A 22,472-nucleotide genomic window follows, 5' to 3' on the forward strand; every position below is an offset into this window, starting at 1 on the left:
CTCATGATAGGTTTCCTTTAACACAGGGTTACTCATTTAGATAACAAATAGATATATATTTCACCTGTTGTCTAGGAAGACTATTAATCACCCAAAACCAGCAAGATCCTGCTCTCTAACAGACTTTTCCACTGCATTTGGTAGGCAATGTCAAAGTATAGGAGAATATAAATGTGAACATATATTTGACAGCTATTGAAACTTGATAACCTGTTTGGTGACTTTACAAGCTTACAAAATAGTTCTCCTACCTGGTTTCTTTGGGTTAGTAGAAGAAAGGCTGCTGAGGTTTGGAATTAATTGCACAACTAATCTTTGCAGAGCTGGATAGAATACTGATGGCTCAACCACAAGCTTCAAATAATCTCATTTTCTATGTGAATGGGAAACAGGTATGTAAAATTTTAATTAACACTTTATTAGTAATGAACAGTATTTGTATCACAATAATTTACATAGAGATAAGTTTATGTAGTGTGTTTATGATTTTGTTATGAGAAAATTGGAAAGGAAATGAAAATCTTAAGGTCTTTGTATAAATATCAGATTATATACCAAATCAAAAAAAGTTTTTTTTTTTTTTTTTGTGGGGTTTTTTTTTTTTTTTTTTTTTTTTTTTGTTTATCCAGTATGTTGCTATGATCCATTATAGTTGTTGCTATAATAAAATTGCAGATCTAGGGGCTATTATCTAAAATTGTATGCATAAGGTTCCTTGCAAATTTCTTTCCGTTTTGATAATTATGTCCAGATCTATATTGCTGTGAATTGCTCTTTGTGCAGTAAGCTTCACAAGTAGAATGCAGTAGGAATCAATTACATATGATTAAATACTATTAGATGATACATGTGTAATTTGTTTAGCTATTAATTGCTGCCCTGTGTTAGTAACTAGTAGTAGTTTTGCTAGCTTGACTGAGCTTTGATAAATCTCATTTGTACTGTAACCCACATTTGATGGCTTCTCAAAATTGATTCTGGTACTCTTCATTCATTACGCAAAAAGGATTGCACTGCATAGTGGTGGTCTGCTGGGTAAAAAAAAAAGGAAAAAAAATTGTGATTACATTGCCCAGTTGAATAGGGTTTTGTCAGATGCAGCACATTTAATAAATGCATGGCATCGGCAATATGTTTCTTGGAGACAACTGGTTGATTTCAACGTGTATGTATAGCCAAAGCTTCTCTAGTTTAGGATCAAGTTAGGAAGGGTTAAACCCCTATTTGTTGTCACTACTCCTGCTGTTGTTGCTCCTTTCACTTGTCTTTGAGACCCAAAAGAAAGTGACAGCTCCTGTCACCAGCACCTTCATCACCACTGCAAGATTTACTCTGACCTTTTGCTCTCACAATTGCTCCTAAAATTGTGGATTTTTTTTCTTTTCTGTTTTGGTGATGATCATCATCAGGACAAAGGGGTGACTCTCTCCCAGCAGAGACAGAGACTACCGTAAATGCTTGCCAGATGGTTGAATCTTAGCCAGCCTATCCCAAAAAAAAAAATTAGCTCTTGCATACACTTTAATTGAGCTGTTTATGACAAACTCATCTGGCCAGATTGAAGGTCTGATGATGATTTTCTTTTTCAGCTTTTATCTTACCAAAAACTCTATAGATGACATTAATGGTGACATGCAAACTTGGGTAGGGATTCAATTCACTGCATTCTGAAGTACTTTTCATTACGGTTTTATTTGCACTGTGTGTGTGTAAATAGAATAATTATGCGGGTTGTTTTTGTTTTTTGTGGGGGGTTTTTTGTGTCTGGGGTTTTTTTTTTTTTAAGGCAGACACTAGAGAGGGGGATGGAGGTTAAATGCTGATTTGAAGAAAATAAAGTGTTTGTAGTGGTAAGATATTCCATACATAAACTTACACCCCAATGTAGTATTTTTAAACATGTGAATTGAACATTTATGTGAAAAAAGCTAACACTTTAAAAATAGCTTTGTAACATGACTGCTAAATGTGATGCATTATAGAAATATTCTCTCTAATTGTTTCCTACCTAGATAGTGGAAGAAAATGCTGATCCGGAGGTCTTACTGCTTCCCTACCTGAGAAAGAAATGTATCCTTTTGTGAAACGGAAATAGAATATTTATTGGTATAATGAGAAAAGAATGCATCTAATTTCTATTCAGTTATCAATTGAGCACCTTGTACACATCTTTATTATATACACACTTTTCTTTTTTTTCTCCTGGTTGATTCTACAAACATTCTTGTCAGGCTCCCTTGCTGACCCTCTGACTTCAATACTTACTTTGCAGAACAAGAGTTGCATACATACTTGCTCATGATCTGTGACTCGACCACTGTAGCCAGGAACACAACTACCACTTAACACAGTCAACCATGCCAGTCCAGTCATAAATTGGTATTAAACCTAAAAACAAAAATGCAATTTGCAGTTTACTAATTCCTAGATGTGGTGGCTGTATTGTTTGTTTTTTTTTTTCTTTTTTTAAAGTAGTTCTAAAATCTAATATGGTTTTTTTATAACCTTAAAGCATGCACTGTCCCATCTGCAGCACTGCTGCTCCTTCTTCCGTGTATCACAGGACCCTTTGGGAGCAGTGGGAGCCATTGCTTCTGCCAGTTAAATCTTGTGAGGAGGGAGTGGAGACCATGGCTGAGCTGCTCTGTGTGTGTCTATGGACACACACTGACCAGATCGGGAGCGAGTTCACACAGGTGCCCCCTCAGCACAAAGCTTGCTGGGAGGGAACCGAAAAAAGTGGCGGAGAGCACGATTAAGGGAATGACAAGAGGTAAGGGGCTATGCTGTGCAATACCCTTGCACAGAGCAAGTAAATATAACCTCTCTTTAAAAAAGGCTTCATATCACTCTAAAACAGTTTCCTTATTTCACCTGGTTATCTAGCAAGTAACACTTTCAATCTGTCTGGATGAAGTAGTAAAGCAGACACCTTTTTGGACAGCAGCATTGTCAGTCTGGGGGAGAGTGTAGCAATAGACTGGTAGATTTAGATGGACTTGACTATCAAATTAATGCTGCACGCCAGCTAACACTTTATAAGCAGTTATAGTAATACATTTTTTTTCCCCTTTTAGGGTAAAGGTTTAAATAAAAGCTGACCTTTTGTAAGCACCCCTGTCAGTGGTAAATGCTTTGTCTCAAACCTATAACCGCTGCTTTGTCTGGACAACTTGGTCTGTTAAAAAGAAATCTGAAAAATACCAGACTTACTGGCTGGATCACCAGGTGAAAATAAACTAAAAAAAACGAATGTAGTCACAACATCTAAGGATTGATGGGCTGCAATTTTAATACATGTTTTGTTTTTCTGGCTTAAACCACTTTAGCTATTTCTGCAATGATGAGTATAGACTCCTACATTTTTGGGTAATGATCACTCCCTAAGTTTTTTTTTTTTTTTTTTTTTTTTTTTTTTTTTTTTTTTTTTTTTTTTTTATTTATACAAAGGTCTTTTAACCTATATACTGCAGCTCACTAGTGCACATTGCCATGCACTAGTAAAAAGTGTTGAGTGTGTTTTGAACTGGGCTAGAGTGTGTTGGCAGCTTATTCAAAATGAATTGTCTGCCCCATGCAATGCTTGTTCACACTATGTGCTGTGTTGCTCAACTCAGGCCCAACAGGATCAGCTGAATTCCATTGTTTCCAAAGGCCAAATTCACACCAACTCTCTGCATTTGTGTGCTGTGGGTGAAATGGAACATGCCACAATTAAACAGCGCAGCATGCTGCAGTGCACATTAAGCAAAGAAAAATAAAGTATTTTGACTCCATGCTGTGAACCAACCAAAGGAAGAAAACTACAAAAAATGCAGTAAAAAATGCATGTCAACACACATCAAACATGTGTCAACACATGCTAACTGCAAAGCAAGTGCTGTGACTCCAGCTTTAGTGTGGTGGTGGTTAGCTGCAATATAATTCTCATGAGACCAACACTAACTTAGTGTTACTAAACCCACAACAGTAAGCTCTTTGTACTGTATATCCAGTAAAGTATGCTTGTTATACTCATTGTGGAACCTAAGGCGTTAATCCTACACACTGTGTAAAAGGGATGTTTGACTCTGTCTTCTCTGATCCTCTTTCTTCCAGTGTCTCCTAAATATCTCCTGACATAAGAGACTTGGGGGCAAGCTGCACATACTCTGTTTGGTGTGTATAGCTAGAGAATGTTTTTTTTTTTTTGGGGGGGGGGGTTATTCTTGGGAGAGTGCATGTGTTCAGCACAGGGCCATTCAACACTCTCCAGACAGAAGTCAGGGGTCCTGCATCCTCCTACAGGAGAATGAAAACTCCTTCTACAAGCTGTAACCAGCTCTCTGATGGACACTGATAGAAGTCACAAGACTGCTATACACTGCTGACGAGAAAAGGTAATTAGCAGTTTATATTTACTAAAATAATTGCATTTCCATGTTGTGTGTAGTATGGGAGACCAGATATAGTGAATGAAGGGTCCTGGGTTTAGTAACACTTTAAATGAGAACTTTTCAGGCTTCTTCTCCTTTTGGATATCATTGAGAAGGTCTGTATTTTTATGAAAATATTGTGGTCTTATGAGATAGGAATGATTTAACATTAAGAGTTGTCATAGTATTTACAATATGAGAACTTTGCCTACAATGCAACAAATTCCATTTAAACTGTTCTTTAAAGTGTTACTAAACCCAGGACCCTGCATTCACTATATTTGGTCTCCCACAGTACACAGAACATGGAGATGCAAATATTTTAGTAAATATAAATTGCTAAATACCTTTTTCTCATCAGTCTTGTGACTTCTATCAGTGTCCAGCAGAGCACTGGTTAAAGCTTGTAGGAGACGTTTTATTTCTGCTCTAGGAGGATGCAGAACCCTTGACCTTTGTCTGGACAGTGCTGATTTGCCCTGTGCTGATCACTTGCACTCTCCCAAGAAAAAAAAAAAACTCCACACCAAACTGAGCATGTTCAGAGTGACTCCATACGATTGTCAGCCTTTTTACACAATGCAGAGGACCCCCTTAGGTTCCACAGAGATGCTTTACTGCATATACAGACTGATTTTACTGTTGTGGGTTCAGTAAAACGTTAAACAGAACATCCATTATTAATATGATGGATCCCATATGAGCAAATTTGATACACCTAGTATGCATGATCAATACAAAAAATCCCATTTAAAATAGAACTAAAGACAACCCCATTTTTTTTTTTTTTTTTTTTTTTTTTTAATTTTTGGATATAGTAAAGGAACAGAGGACAAATCCCTCCAAAGAAAAATGAAATGGTATCCCTGTAGAAAATGTGGGATTTTTTTTTTGTTTTTTTTTTCAATTTCACACTTGGTGATAATGGTAAACGGGACAAACTGAGAGGGGGAAAAAAAGGAGCTCAAACAGCATAATATAATCCTTCACAACTCTATCCAAAAGAAATTTTTTTTTTTTTTTTTTTTTTTTATAGAAAAGTTGGCAGCTACACAGAAACACTTCCAATAAATGAGCTTATGTGTGTCAAAACAAAGTACTGGTTGTATTCATTGTTTTATATGTGAAAAAGGATTATATGACTCGGACTTCCTGCAAAAATTGGTTCTCAGCAAATAGTAATGTCCTGCTCCAAAATGGTTTATTCGTTACCTGTGCTGGGAAGTCCGTCAAGTTATTGGTGGTCCAATGCTATGATTTTCTGAAATTGTATTTTGTTGGCTTTGACCTACATCAACCTCTGTGATCTACTCTATAGATTTTCATGTAACACTGTATATAACAGCACTTTACATTATTCTTCACTCTAAAAGGAGCCATCTAAATTATTGTTGTATACATACTGTGGGAACTCGCATTAAATGGTAGAGCTTTTTTTTCAAAGCACACAGCAACTCGCTTCTTCTTTTTAAGGGCCTTGGTGCCCAATTTTATTTCAAGAAAACGTTCCATAAAATGCTTCCCACACAGGGGTATCCACCATTAAACAAATTAAACAATATTCAGCCTTCTGGCTCTTTCAGGTATACCGCTTCGTCTGTCTCCTACAGACTCCTTCTAAATGGCTTTTTTGCACACAGCGAGCCTCTAGGACCAAGCTACTCTGGCTTCCACTTCTCCTATGTGAAGCCCTCCTGACTCCAAGGCAGAGGCCTCCTGTCTGCCAGGGTGGAGCCCAGAATCATGGCCTGGCCTCCACAAAAAGGCCTGCACACACCTGTGCAATCAGCGTGCTGGCTGCTCTCAAAACATGGACCCAGGATTGGAGATTTCATCCCTCCCAAATCTTAGAAATCTCCAGGCTACAGGTCCCAAAACAGGCTTTACAAACCAAAGCGGAAACTGATAAACCAGTTTCCTCTGCATTATGAGAACTGCCTGGAGCCCCTCAACCTGTATGGTTGAGAATCCTGGGTCACCACTGTGATTTCCACTGTGGCAGGATACCGCACTGCCACAATGCACATAGATTGCAGAGATCCTAAGTTTGGTGGCAAGGGATTTTTTTTTACATATGTGTAAAATACTGGGCAATCCCTTTTTTTTTTTTTAATTCTTGACATCCTGCAGAGGTCACCCATGGACTAATGGTAGTTTGCCCTGGACTGAAAACATCCCCTAGCCTGGTGGCCCCCTCCTGCATCTGAACAGCTGCCTGTTTTGTTCATAGGGTAAAGTGCTTGGCACTGTTGATCAACCAATAACTTGATAGCCTATTAAAGATCTCCCTTGGAATTTTAAAACCACCTATGGCTGGTTGATGGGTAAATGTGGTGTACTTTGATGTGCATTCTGCTTGCATTTGAGATTTGGTTTAAAAAGCTTTTGAGATCAGAGTTCATTAACCAGTCAAGACCCCTCTGTATAGTGTGGTCCTAATCTATGAGAGTCTCTATGTTGGAGCATATATAGTAATGGATAAATTAATAGCAGGTAGGCCTGGATGGGGTCCATGCCTCAAAAGCACAGGGATACCAGAAGTTCAATAGAGCACAATGGCAGCTGAAAGCATCTGATGTGTCAATGTGCCATGTCAAGCAAGCTAAACAAAGCAAAAATGGCAACCACCCCAATTTATAACTGTTCTTTACAGCAAGATTAAAATGGAAGGTTTATGCATGCAGCAAATGAAACTCAAAGTATTTCTATTCCAGGTGTACCTTGTTCTAAAGGCTAGTTATAAATTGGGTTGATTGCAATTTTTGTTCATTTACATGTGCATCTGACCTGTTGTTGACCTTCTAAGATGAATCAACCTGCTTCAAGCTGTTTTTACATTCACCATAGACTTGTTGAAGCAGGCCTTTAGAAATGTTTCTATACAGAAAGTCCATTATGCACGAGAAATTTGACAAAGATACTGTAATACTGGACTTAACTGACTCTGCAGTGCGCCTAACTGGCACGAAGTATGGCTGTGGTGGAGGTGGCTGTGGCGCCTGCACCGTAATGGTGTCAACTATTCATCCAATTTCCAAGGAAATCCTGTATCCTTTTTTATAATCTCTAAATCCTATTAATTTTATTTGTCAGAAGTGAGTAATGTCTGTGTGTAAGCATATTTCATAGCCCTTATGATCTCAGATCTAGATTTATGAAGTGTTTTGGTAGAAATTGGGTTGCTACAATTCATTAACTGCCCATCCAATTTTTTTTGGTTTTATTATAAAAGCATACTTTCTGACTTTAAGGATCTCGAAACCCAAGAGCAAGAATGATGTGTGTGTGTTTTGGTTTTTTACATTTTATTACAGGTACTTATTTAGTTTTTTTATTTTTGAGATTGCACATCTGGGAGTGAAATCTTTATTGTGAGTGTTTTGTTATTGTGAGTGCGCTGTTTTTGGTATACAACTTATCTAGCACTGGCAAATGATGCTCCATTTGATATAGATGGATATGGTGGCTGCATTTGTTTAGTTTTTTTTTTTTTTGTCAGGGTAAGAACATTTTTAGCAAGTACAATAAACAAATACCTTTTTTTTTGATTTCACCAAAAATAATATCCTTGTTGTTTCCTGTGAGCTATCTGCTGAAACTGCAAATTACTCTGCCCCTCACAGAATGAAGAGATGGACAAGTTTTTGGTTTAACATCAGGAGTGCAGTCTGTGTGACAGCTTTTGTTTCCTCAGATACAGTGGAGGAGAGAGTGTAACAACCCAAGGACAAAGTGTCAGGCTTGCCAGGTGAACACATAGGAAAAATATACTAATTGAACCCCCACATCCAGTGGCGTCCTGCGGGAGTGTGGGCCGCACCGGGTGACACCATCACAGGGGGTGCAGGAACAGGATGCCAGCAGAGCTTCTGGGCTCTGTGAAGGTCCTGGCCTGTGGTGATCCCGGATTCCCGGCACAGTGAAGGCTGCCCCCGGTGTAGCGGTAAAATGAGTATCCCGTGAAAATCTGTATCCCCTGAAGCAACTGCGCATGTGCCGGTTTCAGGCTGAAGAAGTAGATCTCCAACATTAGCACAACCTATACGGGGTTAGCTGCTCTTGCAACCCATAGGGATCCACTGGATTAGCTTCAGTGGTTTGTAGCCTGTAAGGGGTTAACTGTGGCAGCTCTCTGCTAAAGTTGGAGATCGGCTTCTTTGGCCCGAAACCGGCACATGCGCAGTTGCTTCAGGGGATACATATCTTAACAGGTTGGGATACTCATTTTACTGCTACACCGGCACCACTCCTTCCTTTCTGGAGGAGTGACCCCACATGTTACTGCACCGGGTGACCCCAACCTAGGGATGCCTCTGCCCACATCTAAGGACTTGTAAGCAGCAGTAAATAACCTGTTGGAATACAGCGTTCATGTATTATTTGTGCAACAACTATCAGATATATTATTCAATTAGTAGATGGAAGCGTTTTTAAGTTTGTAGCTGCATCTATGGTTAAACTGTCTTTTCTCTTTAAAAAAAAAAAAAAAAAAAAAAAAAAAGTTCCTGTTAGAGAAGCACATGTGGACTGTTCACTGTCTGTAGGGCTATATACGGAATCTAACAGGTTTTGGGCCCAGATGCCCTGTCATGCCTTGCTACAGCAAATAAGTGCAAGATACAGGAAGACAACTGCAACAGAAATAAAAGAAAATGGTCAGTAACACAGCTGCAACAAAGCTTTCATTTGCAAATCTGACAAACCAGAACTACCAGCCTTGAAGATTCAAGATGAAAATTCTGCTAATAAGAAAAGGTGCGTGGAAATGTATAAATGAAGTGAAGTTTGAAACTGCTAAAGAAATGTGGGAAGGATGCATGACTGGGCTAATCTCAGCAATAAACTGTATTTGATTAGAAATCTATACTAAATCAAGCTGATGAAAGACCAGGATACTCATGAATATATATTATATATATATATAATATATATACAGTCAGGTCCATAAATATTGGGACATTGACACAATTCTAACATTTTTGGCTCTATACACCACCACAATGGATTTGAAATGAAACAAACAAGATGTGCTTTAACTGCAGACTGTTCGCTTTAATTTGAGGTTATTTACATTCAAATCAGGTGAACGGTGTACGAATTACAACAGTTTGCATATGTGCCTCCCACTTGTTAAGGGACCAAAAGTAATGGGACAATTGGCTTCTCAGCTGTTCCATGGCCAGGTGTGTGTTATTCCCTCATTATCCCAATTACAATGAGCAGATAAAAGGTCCAGAGTTCATTTCAAGTGTGCTATTTGCATTTGGAATCTGTTGCTGTCAACTCTCAAGATGAGATCCAAAGAGCTGCCACTATCAGTGAAGCAAGCCATCATTAGGCTGAAAAAACAAAACAAACCCATCAGAGAGATAGCAAAAACATTAGGCGTGGCCAAAACAACTGGAACATTCTTAAAAAGAAGGAACGCACCGGTGAGCTCAGCAACACCAAAAGACCCGGAAGACCACGGAAAACAACTGTGGTGGATGACGGAAGAATTCTTTCCCTGGTGAAGAAAACACCCTTCACAACAGCTGGCCAGATCAAGAACACTCTCCAGGAGGTAGGTGTATGCGTGTCAAAGTCAACAATCAAGAGAAGACTTCACCAGAGTGAATACAGAGGGTTCACCACAAGATGTAAACCATTGGTGAGACACAAAAACAGGCCAGATTAGAGTTTGCCAAATGACATCTAAAAAAGCCTTCACAGTTCTGGAACAACATCCTATGGACAGATGAGACCAAGATCAACTTGTACCAGAGTGATGGGAAGAGAAGAGTATGGAGAAGGAAAGGAACTGCTTATGATCCTAAGCATACCACCTCATCAGTGAAGCATGGTGGTGGTAGTGTCATGGCGTGGGCATGTATGGCTGCCAATGGAACTGGTTCTCTTGTATTTATTGATGTGACTGCTGACAAAAGCAGCAGGATGAATTCTGAACTGTTTCGGGCAATATTATCTGCTCATATTCAGCCAAATGCTTCAGAACTCATTGGACGCCGCTTCACAGTGCAGATGGACAATGACCCAAAGCATAGTACAAAAGCAACCAAAGAGTTTTTTAAGGAAAAGAAGTGGAATGTTATGCAATGGCCAAGTCAATCACCTGACCTGAATCCGATTTGAGCATGCATTTGACTTGCTGAAGACAAAACTGAAGGGAAAATGCCCCAAGAACAAGCAGGAACTGAAGATAGTTGCAGTAGGGGCCTGTCAGAGCATCACCAGGGATGAAACCCAGTGTCTGGTGATGTCTGTGCATTCCAGACTTCAGGCTGTAATTGACTGCAAAGGATTTGCAACCAAGTATTAAAAAATGAAAGTTTGATTTATGATTATTATTCTGTCCCATTACTTTTGGTCCCTTAACAAGTGGGAGGCACATATGCAAACTGTTGTCATTCCTACACCGTTCACCTGATTTGGATGTAAATACCCGCAAATTAAAGCTGACAGTCTGCAGTTAAAGCACATCTTGGTAGTTTCATTTCAAATTCATTGTGGTGGTGTATATAGCCAAAAATGTTAGAATTGTGTCGATGTCCCAATATTTATGGACCTAACTGTATATATAGGCACACTTTGGAAATTGTTGACTGCCTGAGAGGTATAGAAGAAGAAATAAGACTTTTTCATATCACAGCACTTAACTTTGTGGTAAACCACAAAGTATATAAAATGCTTGTCACGGCACTTGATGCACGTCCAGATGATGAACTGACATTATAATTAAGGGCAAGCTTATGAATGAATATAGGCATAAAATAGAAAGCTTTAATAGTGAACATGCTCCTGTTGCAGAGACTGCTATAAAATTGAAAAATAGGAATAAAAACAGTAACGTGCAACAAGAAACACGTGAATGCTTTGTATGCAAGAAACAAGGTCATTTAAAAGCCGATTGCAGAATCTGGAAAGCTAGAATGCAAAACAGACTAAACTGCAAAAGGCCAAAAGTATGAAGAAAGAAAATTTTAATTTTCTTCAGATAATGAATGTTTTGCTTTTTTAATCCAAAAGTTGCACCTCATCTTTGCAGGCATGGTGAGTTGATTCAGGAGCTATGAGTCACATGACAGAAATTTGTTTATTCACCTTGACCAGAGAAAAACAGAAAAAAATCACCTCAAATAATGGGAACAGAATGAATAGGAGACAGTTTTCTTTACTGTCCTAATTACCAGAGTGTCTCCAGAAAGATACATGGATACATGAAACATGTTCTGTGTGACCCTGCTCTTAAAACTAATCTTTTGTCAATAAAGAAGCTCACAAAACGAGGCAATGTAGTGACCTTCCAAGATGACAGTTGTGTCATCACAAAAGGGCATATCTTGCTTGCAAAGGCTAAAATTACTGATTTAAGTGTATAAGCTGAGCTGCAATGAGATGGTTAATACTGCCAAGGAGGAAAAACTGCATTCACTTATGGCACAGACGACTTGGGCACAGAAGTCCTGACATATTTAAGAAATAACTAAAGATGACTACGCAAGTGAAAATTAGTCCATGGGATCAATGTAATGCACCAGCTATATAAAGGGAAAAATTACAAGAAAAGCCTTTCCAAAGCTTAACAGCGGAGCTAAAAAAAAACTCTGGACTTAATTTGTTCAGATCTTTGCAGTCCAATGAAAACATTTACTCCAATAAAGAAGTATTTCCTCACTTTTATAGATGATTACTATGGGTATACTACACTGTATCTGTTACACAACAAAAGTGAAGTACTAGAGAAACTTGAACAGTTTTTTTGGCTCAAGTAACCAACATTTTTGGCAAAATGATTGAGCGTATTGCGCACAGACAATGGAACTGAATATACAGGTGATGACACACCGGTGAATCCATGGCATAATATTTCAAACTACTGTACCATACAACCCAGAACAAAATCAGGTTACAGGAATGGGAAATCTAGTGTTTTTTGGTAGCCTATATGCACATTCCAAAAGAAAAACTTACAAAATGGGATGCTTGTGCAAAGGAAGGTGTACTTGTGGGATACAGTGAATCTCAAAATGGATACAGAATTCTAAACCAAGACACAAACAAGGTAACCATCAGTAGAAATGTAATTGATTAAATTTTATGAACTAACACAAACTCTTCAAACTGAGGGAAATTCCACAACGGTGTCCTATAATGGTAAGCAACAAAGTGACACAGAAATAGAAATGAACACAGACAATCCAAATATTGTAAAAAAAAAAAAAAAAAAAAAAAAAGGCCACAAGAGGCTTCGATCAGGAAATCCACCAGGAAGCAATAATGGCATCCCAGCCAAACGTCTGTCCTATGTTGCCCACGTAACATTTAAAACCGAGCCAGATTTATGGGATGAGATGCAAAGACTTCCAACCCATAAGAAACCAGTGGATCAGAGCTGCTGATTAAGAGATGACCTCTTAGTGAACTGCAGACATGGACACTTTCAGAGCTACCTCAGGGGTCCATTCAACGATGCTTTGACAAAACTGCTTACAAGAAACTGATTTATAGAACAGAGATCAGAAATGGGACTAATATATGGAGTAACTATTGAGTTGGGGATGTTGGAATACACTGTTCATGTATTCACTGTGCAACAACTATCAATATTCAGTAGATATATATTCTTTTCTCTATAAAATTCCTATTTCCTGTTCAGAGATGCAGCATATAACACATGTGGACTGTGCATTGTCTGTTCTGTAGGGCTATATACAGAATCTTTTTAACATAGCCTTTAATAAATTTGGTATTTATTCACCTATCCATACAAGCCCTTTTTTTAACAATTGCTTTTTATTTGTGTGATGTTGCTTCTTCCAGACATTTTTGGAGAATCTGGAAGGCTTTCTTTGACTTCATAGGTTGGGTCCCCTATCTCAAGAAAAGGGAAAATGCACATGTAGCACAAGGAGTAGTTTACGTTTTTTGTGTTTTAATATTGGGCATGGCTTATTGGGAATGTACAGTGTGGCCTACAGAATAAGTTGATGAAGACCAGGGAATGTATTGCATGGAGTACAGAATGAGGTGGTGTTGAACAGGATGTGCAATGCAGAGTACAAAATGAGGTGCTTTGGAATACAGATTAGTGTACAGAATGAAGTCGTACAGAACAAATGTACCACAGTTTTAAAGTGCTGTGGCATAATTAACCCTATAACTACAGCAGACCCGCAGTTGGCCAGTCTGAGCCTGCATATATGACACTAGTGGAGCAACTGCTAAACTAAAGCCTGTAGCAGCTGTTCTTGCATCTAAAAGTGTACAGCTGTGGCGTGGTTGTGTATTTGAGTAATTCCACGCAAACTTAATCTATAGAGCCTTGGCCTATGCTCCAATCTTACCTTTGAAACCTTTTACACCAGGTCATATAGACCTTAAGCACATGCAGGCCCTATGTTTTCAGGTAGGCACAGCTGGGAGTGTTTGGGAATCCCCTGGCCAGAATATCAGGCTTAGATAAAGGTAGTTTGGAAAACTAGGTAACCGTGAGCCTAGGAATTTGAAGTACAGATGGGACTTGGATAGGCTAAATGCTAGATGAATTTTTAAAGTGACTGTCATTGCAAAACGGATTTGTTTCCTTTGTTACTTTTAAAAACTTTCATGTTCAGCTGGAGTAGGTCTAAATATTTTAAATGCGGTGAAAAGCTTTCTGTCAGAATTTCACTACTAAACATGCATACAGTAAGCGTCTTTATATAGCCAGCAATAAAATGTTATTCATGACGAATATGTGTGGTGCATAAACTTTTATTATTGAGGCCCCATGGTATCATATTACATGAGATATTCTGATCTAATATGATACCAGGAGGATTAATAATGGTCAAGTACATTTTGTATGTACCATATAGAATATGCCTATTGTGGGCATGTATAATTGATGGCCACAGGCACCACCAGTTATACATGTCCAAAAGTAGGAATGTTTATTTAGCTAGCAATAAAATCTCACTCCCACACAGAGCCCCCAGCTATGTTCTCTGGCTCTGGACTATATCCCTGCACTTGATAAGCCACATTGCCTTAGCCAATTAATTTTCTAACCAATAAGTGTAATTGGTTTGTATGACCGTTATAACATCTACAAACTGTGTGTGTGTTATGTAAATATTTGTATTTTTTTTTTTTTTTTCCCCATAACATAAATCCACATCGTGTCAACAAATCATATATATACATACATACATACATACATACATACATACATTCAACATTGTTTAAATCAATTCCCTTTTCCTTCCACCTTTTGTGCCTTTGTCCACAGTCCATATTCCTTCCATGTCCTCCTATATTTTTCCATCTATGTCCAAATCCCATTTCTTCTACCTCCTCTTTCCTTCCTATGGTACCCCATAGCTAATTGGTAAACCTTGAATCTTTTAAACTTTCCCAATTCTTACTACTTTAAATTCCTACCACTTTCCAATATCTTTTAGATGATTTAAAGTCGTATCATCTGCTCCACAATTTTTCTAAATTTTTCTGTTTTATCCTCTTTCAAATGATATAACTCCTCCATTCTATTTATGTATTTAACTTTCTTTATCCACTCCTTTATTTTTGGAGACTCTTGGGCTAACCAAAATTTGGGAATAAGACTTTTGGCTGCACTAATTAGACGATATAATACACAATTTTTATATTTCACAGAAGTCTCTGTAGTATAGAATATACATGCCCATGGGTCCCTCTGTACAATCATCCCCGATTTCTGTCCTGTACATAATGGATTATTTCCTGCCAGAACGTCTGAATGTTAGGGATATATATATATATATATATATATATAATGCCATTGTTCCCCTATTCGCGCACCCTCTCCAGTATAATGGTGAAACATCTACTCGTCCATGTGCCACACTCGGAGTGATATATCTTGCTAGACACTTTTAATTCATTTCAACCATATTCATATTCATCACCTCGTGTTAATTTAACCGCCTCCCGACCGCCATATAAGGTAATGATGGGCGCAAGGCGGTTCTCTCATTCTGGGAGGACGTGGTATGATCCCTTGGACACAGCGGATCAACAGAGCCGAAGATGTCGGCTCGGTCATGTGATCAGCTGTGTCCAATATACAATTTGTGATAGTATCCGAGTCCTAATATTTCCAAAAATTAGGCAGGTTTAACCCCTCTTTCACTTTTTTTTTTTTTTTTTTTTTTTTTTTTTTTTTTTTTTATTATCCCAAAAAAAAGACCCTGGTATATGTACTGGGAGGATGTGAAACTTTTATATAGGATTTTTGACACTATCACCATCTTTACCAAATTTATACAACCTATCCAGGAGGCCCATCCACTGGAAAGTCTCCCCAATTCATCCTTTTTCATTCATTAATGGAATGTAATTTGCCTGGTATAAATTCTTTATTGATGGTGTTAATTTTATTCCCAAATAGCTTAATTCCCTCTCCCTCCATGAGAATGGGAATTCTTTTTGTAAAGCCTGCTTCTCTAATCTTTGAGAGACTGATGTTCAAAATCGCTGACTTTGAGGGGTTTATCTTCAGATTTGATAACTCTCCATATTGTTTTATTAGTCTCATTAAGTTTGGTAATGATAATCTGGGATTCACAATTTAGAACAACATATCTGCGCAAGCTGCTACCTTATGTTCCACTTCACCTATCTTATTCCTGTTACATCTACACTCTTTCTTACCATCGCTAGTAGGGGTTCCAGGGATATTACAAATAATAAAGGAGAAAGTGAGCATCCCTGTCTTGTACCATTATGCATTGTAAAAAACCGTAAAAGGGATCTGTTAACCTTTACAGCAGCTGATGGACCATTGTAAAGCCCTTTTATCCTCTAACATTTTGGGCCCCAGTCCCAGAGCCTCTAACGTATCCATCATAAACCCCAATCTACCATATCAAAGGCTTTTTCAGCATCAATCAACAGAATTAATGTTGGCAGCTTCTCTCTTTACTTTTTGTAAGCGGAACAATGATTTCAGGCCATTGTCCCTCCCTTCTCTGCCTGGAACAAAACCCACTTGGTCAAAGTGTACCCATTCTTTTACTTTCGTGTATAATTTTTTGTCTATATTCAGTAGTGAAATAGGTCTGTAGCTAGCGCATGGAGCCCCCTCTTTCCCTTTTTATGTATGATTGTTATACATGCTTGCAATGATCCTTCTCTCATTCCCATCCCCTCTCCTAACGCATTCATATATTTGCATATTCTAGGGACCAGTATATCTTTAAATTTCTTATAAAAGCCCACCGTATATACATCAGGGCCTGGACTCTTTCCTGCTGCCATACTCTTCATTGCCACAATAATTTCCTTCTGGGAGATAGCTCTCTCTCTAGGGCAGTGTTTCTCAATTCCGGTCCTCATGGACCCCCAACAGGTCATGTTTTCAGGATTTCCATTATTTTGCACAGGTGATTTGATCAGTTTCACTGCCTTAGTAATTACCACAGCTGTTTCATCTGAGGGAAATCCTGAAAACATGACCTGTTGGGGTCCATGAGGACTGGAACTGAGAAACACTGCTCTAGGGCCTCTAACTTTTCTTCTGGGATTCTTGGTAGACCAACCTCCTCCCCTTTTTTTTTAATATTTTTTTTTTTTTTTTTTTGAGACCCTATTAAAAAAAATCCTCCTTGCTTCTGATTCCATAAGATTTTAGCTCTACTCTTCTGGTGTATTTCTGAATTAAATGTCTTTTTATGTAATTGTTCTAAATTATACAACTCCTCCGTTACAAGCCCTATTTTTTTTTTTTTTCCGGATGTTTTTTTTTTTTTTTTTCCCCCCATTGAAATCAGAATTCCCTTGATAAATGCTTTGTGAGCCTCCCCATGTTGTAGCAACAGATACCTTCTCCATCTCATTCAGTGAAAATAAATTGCTCTATTTCCTTCCGTTAATCTTTTCTCTAATTACGGATCTTGTATAAGCATCTCGTTTAATTATTTTATCCCACTCCTCTCTTACACGTAGTCTCATTGTGACAGGTGCATGATCCAACACCAACATAATCTCTGTTAGACTTAATCAATTACTCCAATGGTCTGAGTTCGATCGTTCTATAGTCCAGTTGTGAATACGCTCTGTGTGCTGGAGAGAAAATGGTATAATCCCTTTCTCTTGGATGTTTCATTCTCCACGTGTCTATCAATTGACATTGATGTAACTTCTTTTTCAACAATTTTTAATTTTCTACCACTTTTCTCTGTGGACCTGATGACGTATCCATTCATGGATCCAAACAAAAATTAAAATCTCCTGCCACAATCAGACATCCCCTTTTGAAATCAATTGAGTTTTCTTAACATACACTCCAGAAATACTACTGGGTTATTATTTGGACAATAGATGTTAACTAATGTACAGTCAACTCCTTGTAATTTTCTTCTCAGGAATAGAAACTGACCTTCTAGATCTACCAGTCTCTCTTCCAGAATGAAGCTTTACATGTTTTGAGAACCCAATTGATACTCCTTTTGGCTTTTTATTGGTGAATCTGCATACCAGGTTGGATAATGCCTTGAGTATAACATTTGTGTCATATGATGTGTGTCTTTGTAAAAACACCACATCCATAGAGTGCTGGTGGATTTCCCTAAGTATGTTGTGTCTTTTAGTTGTAGAGTTTAAAACTTTCACGTTCTGTTATAAACTTAATCAAACTCCTTTCTACAGCTATGTCATCTCTCCTCCTGGATTTCCCTTAAAAAGGACATAGACAAAAATAATATAATATGGAACCTGGACATTCTCCCCTCCCTTGTCCCTTCTTTTATTACATTTAAAAAAAACCCAGCGTAAATATTGCCCTAGAACCTGTCGTGGGTCATTCCCACTATTGATTCCTAAGTTAGGGCGTGGCTCTGAACACACGCCTACTCTGCCTCCTATCCCACAGCATAGGGGATCTAGATTTCTGGAGCAAATTTGGTCTCCAAACGTCCTGCCATTTCCTACCAATCTTCCAGATAGGTCCTACTACCTATCCAACCCTCCTACTTTATCAATCAAGGGGATCGTAACAACTAGTGGGCCGAAGAGAGAGGAAGAGGGGGGGAGGAAAAAAAAGGGAAAGGCCTAGGAGCGATTGGGGAAAACTGTCCCACACCGGTTCACCCTCCCTTTTTTTTTTTTTTTTTTTTTTTTTTTTTTTTTTTTTTGATACCCTCTGCCATTTTTCTTTTCCAAGCCCTGAGCACTCTTTAGGCCCCCCTTTCCACCCCGCAAATCCATTTCCTGCAAGTCTAATTTTTCACAAGTCCGTTCAACAATGGTTTCAAAGATCTTCTGGATAATGTCTTGGATGCGATATTGGCAAAAATTTGCAGCTTTGTTTCTCCATATTTTATTTCAGTGGTCTCGCACAATTTTTTCCATATTCTTTCTTTGTCCTCATAGTGGTGGAATCGAACGATCACATCTCTGGGAGAAGCTGCTGCCTAATCCTATGTACTCCATTTTCAAATGTTCTATTACTGATCTACCCATCATTGGATTAAACACTCTTTATTTTATCCCGCCAGTCCTCCCCTTGAGACTCTTCTGGTAGGCCATGGATCCTTAAATTATTTCTTCTTTTTATTCTCTCGGTCTTCCAATTTTGAAGGCGAGCTTTCTTTTGTTCTCTTTGAATCTCTTCAAGCTGCATTTCTAATTTGAATACTTGCACATATCTCCATTTTCCTTTCTACTTCTTCCACTCGTATCAACATTTGACCAAAATAATTTTGAATTGCCGCCATTTTATTTTTCATGGACCTCTCCAGTTTTGCAAACATTTCCGTCATTTCAGATTTTGAAGGTATTTGTGACATAGCTCCCTGTTGTTCCATGACACTTTTTGTTCTATTACACTATCCACATTTATCAATTTTGTTTAGTCTGGTTCGCTTCACGTGTCCTGAATGACCATCTTGATTGATCTCCAGCACTTATTCTATTAAACTCGTTTTTATCAGGGGTTAAATTCTCCTGACTTTTCTCCTGCAGGGGAAAATTTCCTTATTGTACTAGTGTTTGACCAATCTCAGCAGGTCACATGACCATTGGAAACAACGGATGGCTTCCTTTCATGCCATCCATTGTATACAATTGCCACTAGCTGCGATTGTTCTTAGTGTTCACATGCATGCACAGACTGGGCCAATCACAGCCCATCTGTGTCATGTGATTAGCCGTTTCACAGCGAATCACAAAAAACCCTAAATGAATAGATTTTATTCAGTTAAATGCTTGTTTATAGCAAGGAAATACTTTGCTATAAGCAATCATAATGTGGAAAAAAATACTGATCACTTCCCCAAAGTAGTACAATGTTACCATGGTAACATTATACTACTCTGGTCATAGTGTAATATGAAAAAAAATCTTGTAAGGAAATGTAATTGAAGGAAAAATTATCCTTTAGCCAGTGTCACTGATCAATGCCACACCAGAGTTATGATGACGCTGTACTGCACAGGTGGAAAAAAAATTGTGAAAAAATGTTTTTAATGTTTTTTTTTGTTTGTGTTTTTTTTCATTTTACAAAAAATGACAACTTCAAAAAAGTCGCCATGCCTCTTATTAAATACCTCAGACTGTGTACTTTTGTAAAAAGGGGTAATTTGGGGGATATTTGTACATTTCTGACATTTTTGGGCCTTGAGAAATTAGATTTGGCTGTCAGTACGTCAGGATTGACCAATTTTTCAGATGTATCTCATAGTTTTATGAACTCTAACTTTCCTACAGACTAAATAATAAATACTGATTTGGGTTATTTTCACCAAATGTAGCAGAATACATCTTGCCCTAAATTTATGAAGAACAATTATGTATTTGCAAACATAATTGAAGAAACAAAAAATGTTAGGACAGGGTGCTATTCTTCCTCTAATGCCAAAGATGCATTGTTTAATCCCAAGGATGCAGAATAATTTCTACTCCTAATGGTTTAGTCCGGACCCCTAAAGTCTGAAAGCCAGTAAACTGGCCCTTTTTGTTTAGAAAGTTTGGGGACCCCTGCTATAGAGGAACAACATTTGTTTCCCTATTAAAGGAAGTGTGCTAGAATTACAGAGCCTCTCCATACCATAGTGAAGGCCTGATGATCAACTTTAAATTTCAGTACAGCATTCTCTGCTCACTACAGTAAATTGGTTTCTGGCAGGATCAACAGGCATTTTTTGTACTTCTCTAACAGATCTAGCATGATGTGGTATATTTAACAGACTTAAAGGGAGTAAATAGCAGAAGGTATTTATTAGGGCTTACAGACTCTAATCACCAAGAGGTTTCTGAATTTCTGACACAAGCAGTCTGGTGAGGAAAGGGATCAACCTGGGGAGAACATGCAGTACAGTGTTTTTTTGTGTTTTTGTTTGGTTTTTTTTATCATTCCAGGTGAAGTAAAGAGATCTATAGCATCACAAGCATCTGAAAGTAAAGTTCATGTAGACTGGCCCTCATTCATGGTGGAATTAAAATGGCTTGCTCTTGTGTGAATCAGATGGCATCATTGTCCAGATATCTTGGTGTGCACTGATCTTAGTGCAGGCTTTAGGAATGGACAGGCCTCGTGCCAATATTTTTCACTGGGACGTATTCGAAGCGGAGTACTAAAGCGGTTTAGTTAGTGCTAGTTTTTGATTTTAAAGTGTATCAAAACTCAAACTTTTTCCCTCATTTGGAGAGAATAGGGAAGGGCTAGAGCCACATTTTCCAATGTGAGTAAAATTGACCTAGACAGTTGTCACAAAACTGTCCCCATGCAAACATTTCCCTTTTTTATTCCTATTCTGGTGGTAACTCAAGACTTGTATTTACTCCTTCTTCTTTCCAGTGACTTTGGTGATGAGGAAAGTTAGGATCATTGGATTTATGCTGTTCGAGCGCACGCAACATACATGGTATAGCATGTGAGGTGGTGAGAATGGGGCTGCAGAATTTTCTTTGTTTACACTCAACTGCAGTGCACAAATGTGAACCAGCCACAACAATGAATGGAATTTGTTTGACATGTATTTTTGTGCAGCAATATGCAGGTGTTTTGTTGAAACAAAGCTGACAAGTTGAACCAGTCCATAGTGTATCTCCTAACTGTAGGGAAGCAAAAACAAATAAAAACCTGACCTTTCTTTCCCCTCACCGCTCTATCCAAATTAAAAAAAAAAAAAAAAAACTCTAGTTATGTTGTGCTAGGGCAGGCAGGCACTTTTATTTGCAGAAGAGACACATGCTAGAAGCATGCACAGCTGAGGGTAAATTCTCAGCATGGCACCCTGGTGATGGAATGCACAAACTAGGGTGGATGGTTGGGAGTTGCCCCGCCCATATTGCCCAATCAAGATGACCATCACTTAGAAGAAACCAGGGAAAAAGATGCTGGGGCTGGTGAGGGACCTCCATAGACAGTGGATTGTGAAGCAATGATGAGTATCTGCAAAGTTTTTAAATTCTGCGTTAACCGCATCAATACCGCCGTACATGCCTATAAAGCCTCGTATTGAGGTGATTATATGGAGATCATGGTTGAAGCTACAGCCATGATCCAGAGATGCAGTAGTGACTGATATTTCTCTCAGGCAGCAATTTTTTTCATGTAAAAATGATCTTTGCAGCTATAGACACTGGGTCACTTTTACAGGTGGCAGCTCCCCCCTGCCACAGCCTTTATCAGGCTATCCCGTCCGATCAGGGAGTCCAGTAACAATGCTACCAGTTTGGTCTCATTCACTGAAAACCATGGCAGGAATGAAAGTTCCTGCTCCCCTTCTGTGAGATCAGACAAGTGATGAGGGTTTTGTCCCTACCAGTTTCAGCTTGAGAAACCATTACCGGCTTGTACAATATCTGATCAAACCAATCTGTTTTGATCAGATGCTTTGGAGGCTAGAGGAGTGAGCTGGGCCCCAGATCTTTCCATAAAGAGCCTGTCATGGGCCATACTATCAGAAGGGATGTTTCTCATCCCTTGTGATAGCAATAAAGTTGATTTTAAAAAACCCAAACAACTTTAAAGCCCCCTCATGCTCACGTGCAAATGCGAACGAGCACGTAGGCCTTGTGGATATGTAAGCAGTA

General features: G+C 38.5%; 1 protein-coding gene across 1 annotated transcript in view; it reads left to right on the forward strand.

The window, feature by feature from the left end:
- The first annotated feature begins 241 nt into the window (after nucleotides 1-241).
- The window catches only part of LOC149473719 (aldehyde oxidase 1-like), a 148,591-nt gene continuing 126,360 nt past the window's right edge, over nucleotides 242-22,472 (forward strand). Inside the window, exons 1-3 of the mRNA XM_089670217.1 lie at nucleotides 242-392; nucleotides 2,013-2,070; nucleotides 7,366-7,462. Coding sequence (XP_089526343.1) covers nucleotides 339-392; nucleotides 2,013-2,070; nucleotides 7,366-7,462 — 209 coding nt within the window. The 5' untranslated portion in view covers nucleotides 242-338. The remainder of the gene's footprint in view (nucleotides 393-2,012; nucleotides 2,071-7,365; nucleotides 7,463-22,472) is intronic.

Source organism: Staurois parvus, unplaced genomic scaffold (assembly GCF_062004578.1).
Source record: "Staurois parvus isolate SC_StPar_1 unplaced genomic scaffold, SC_StPar_1.0 ptg000011l, whole genome shotgun sequence".
Lineage (NCBI taxonomy): Eukaryota > Metazoa > Chordata > Amphibia > Anura > Ranidae > Staurois > Staurois parvus.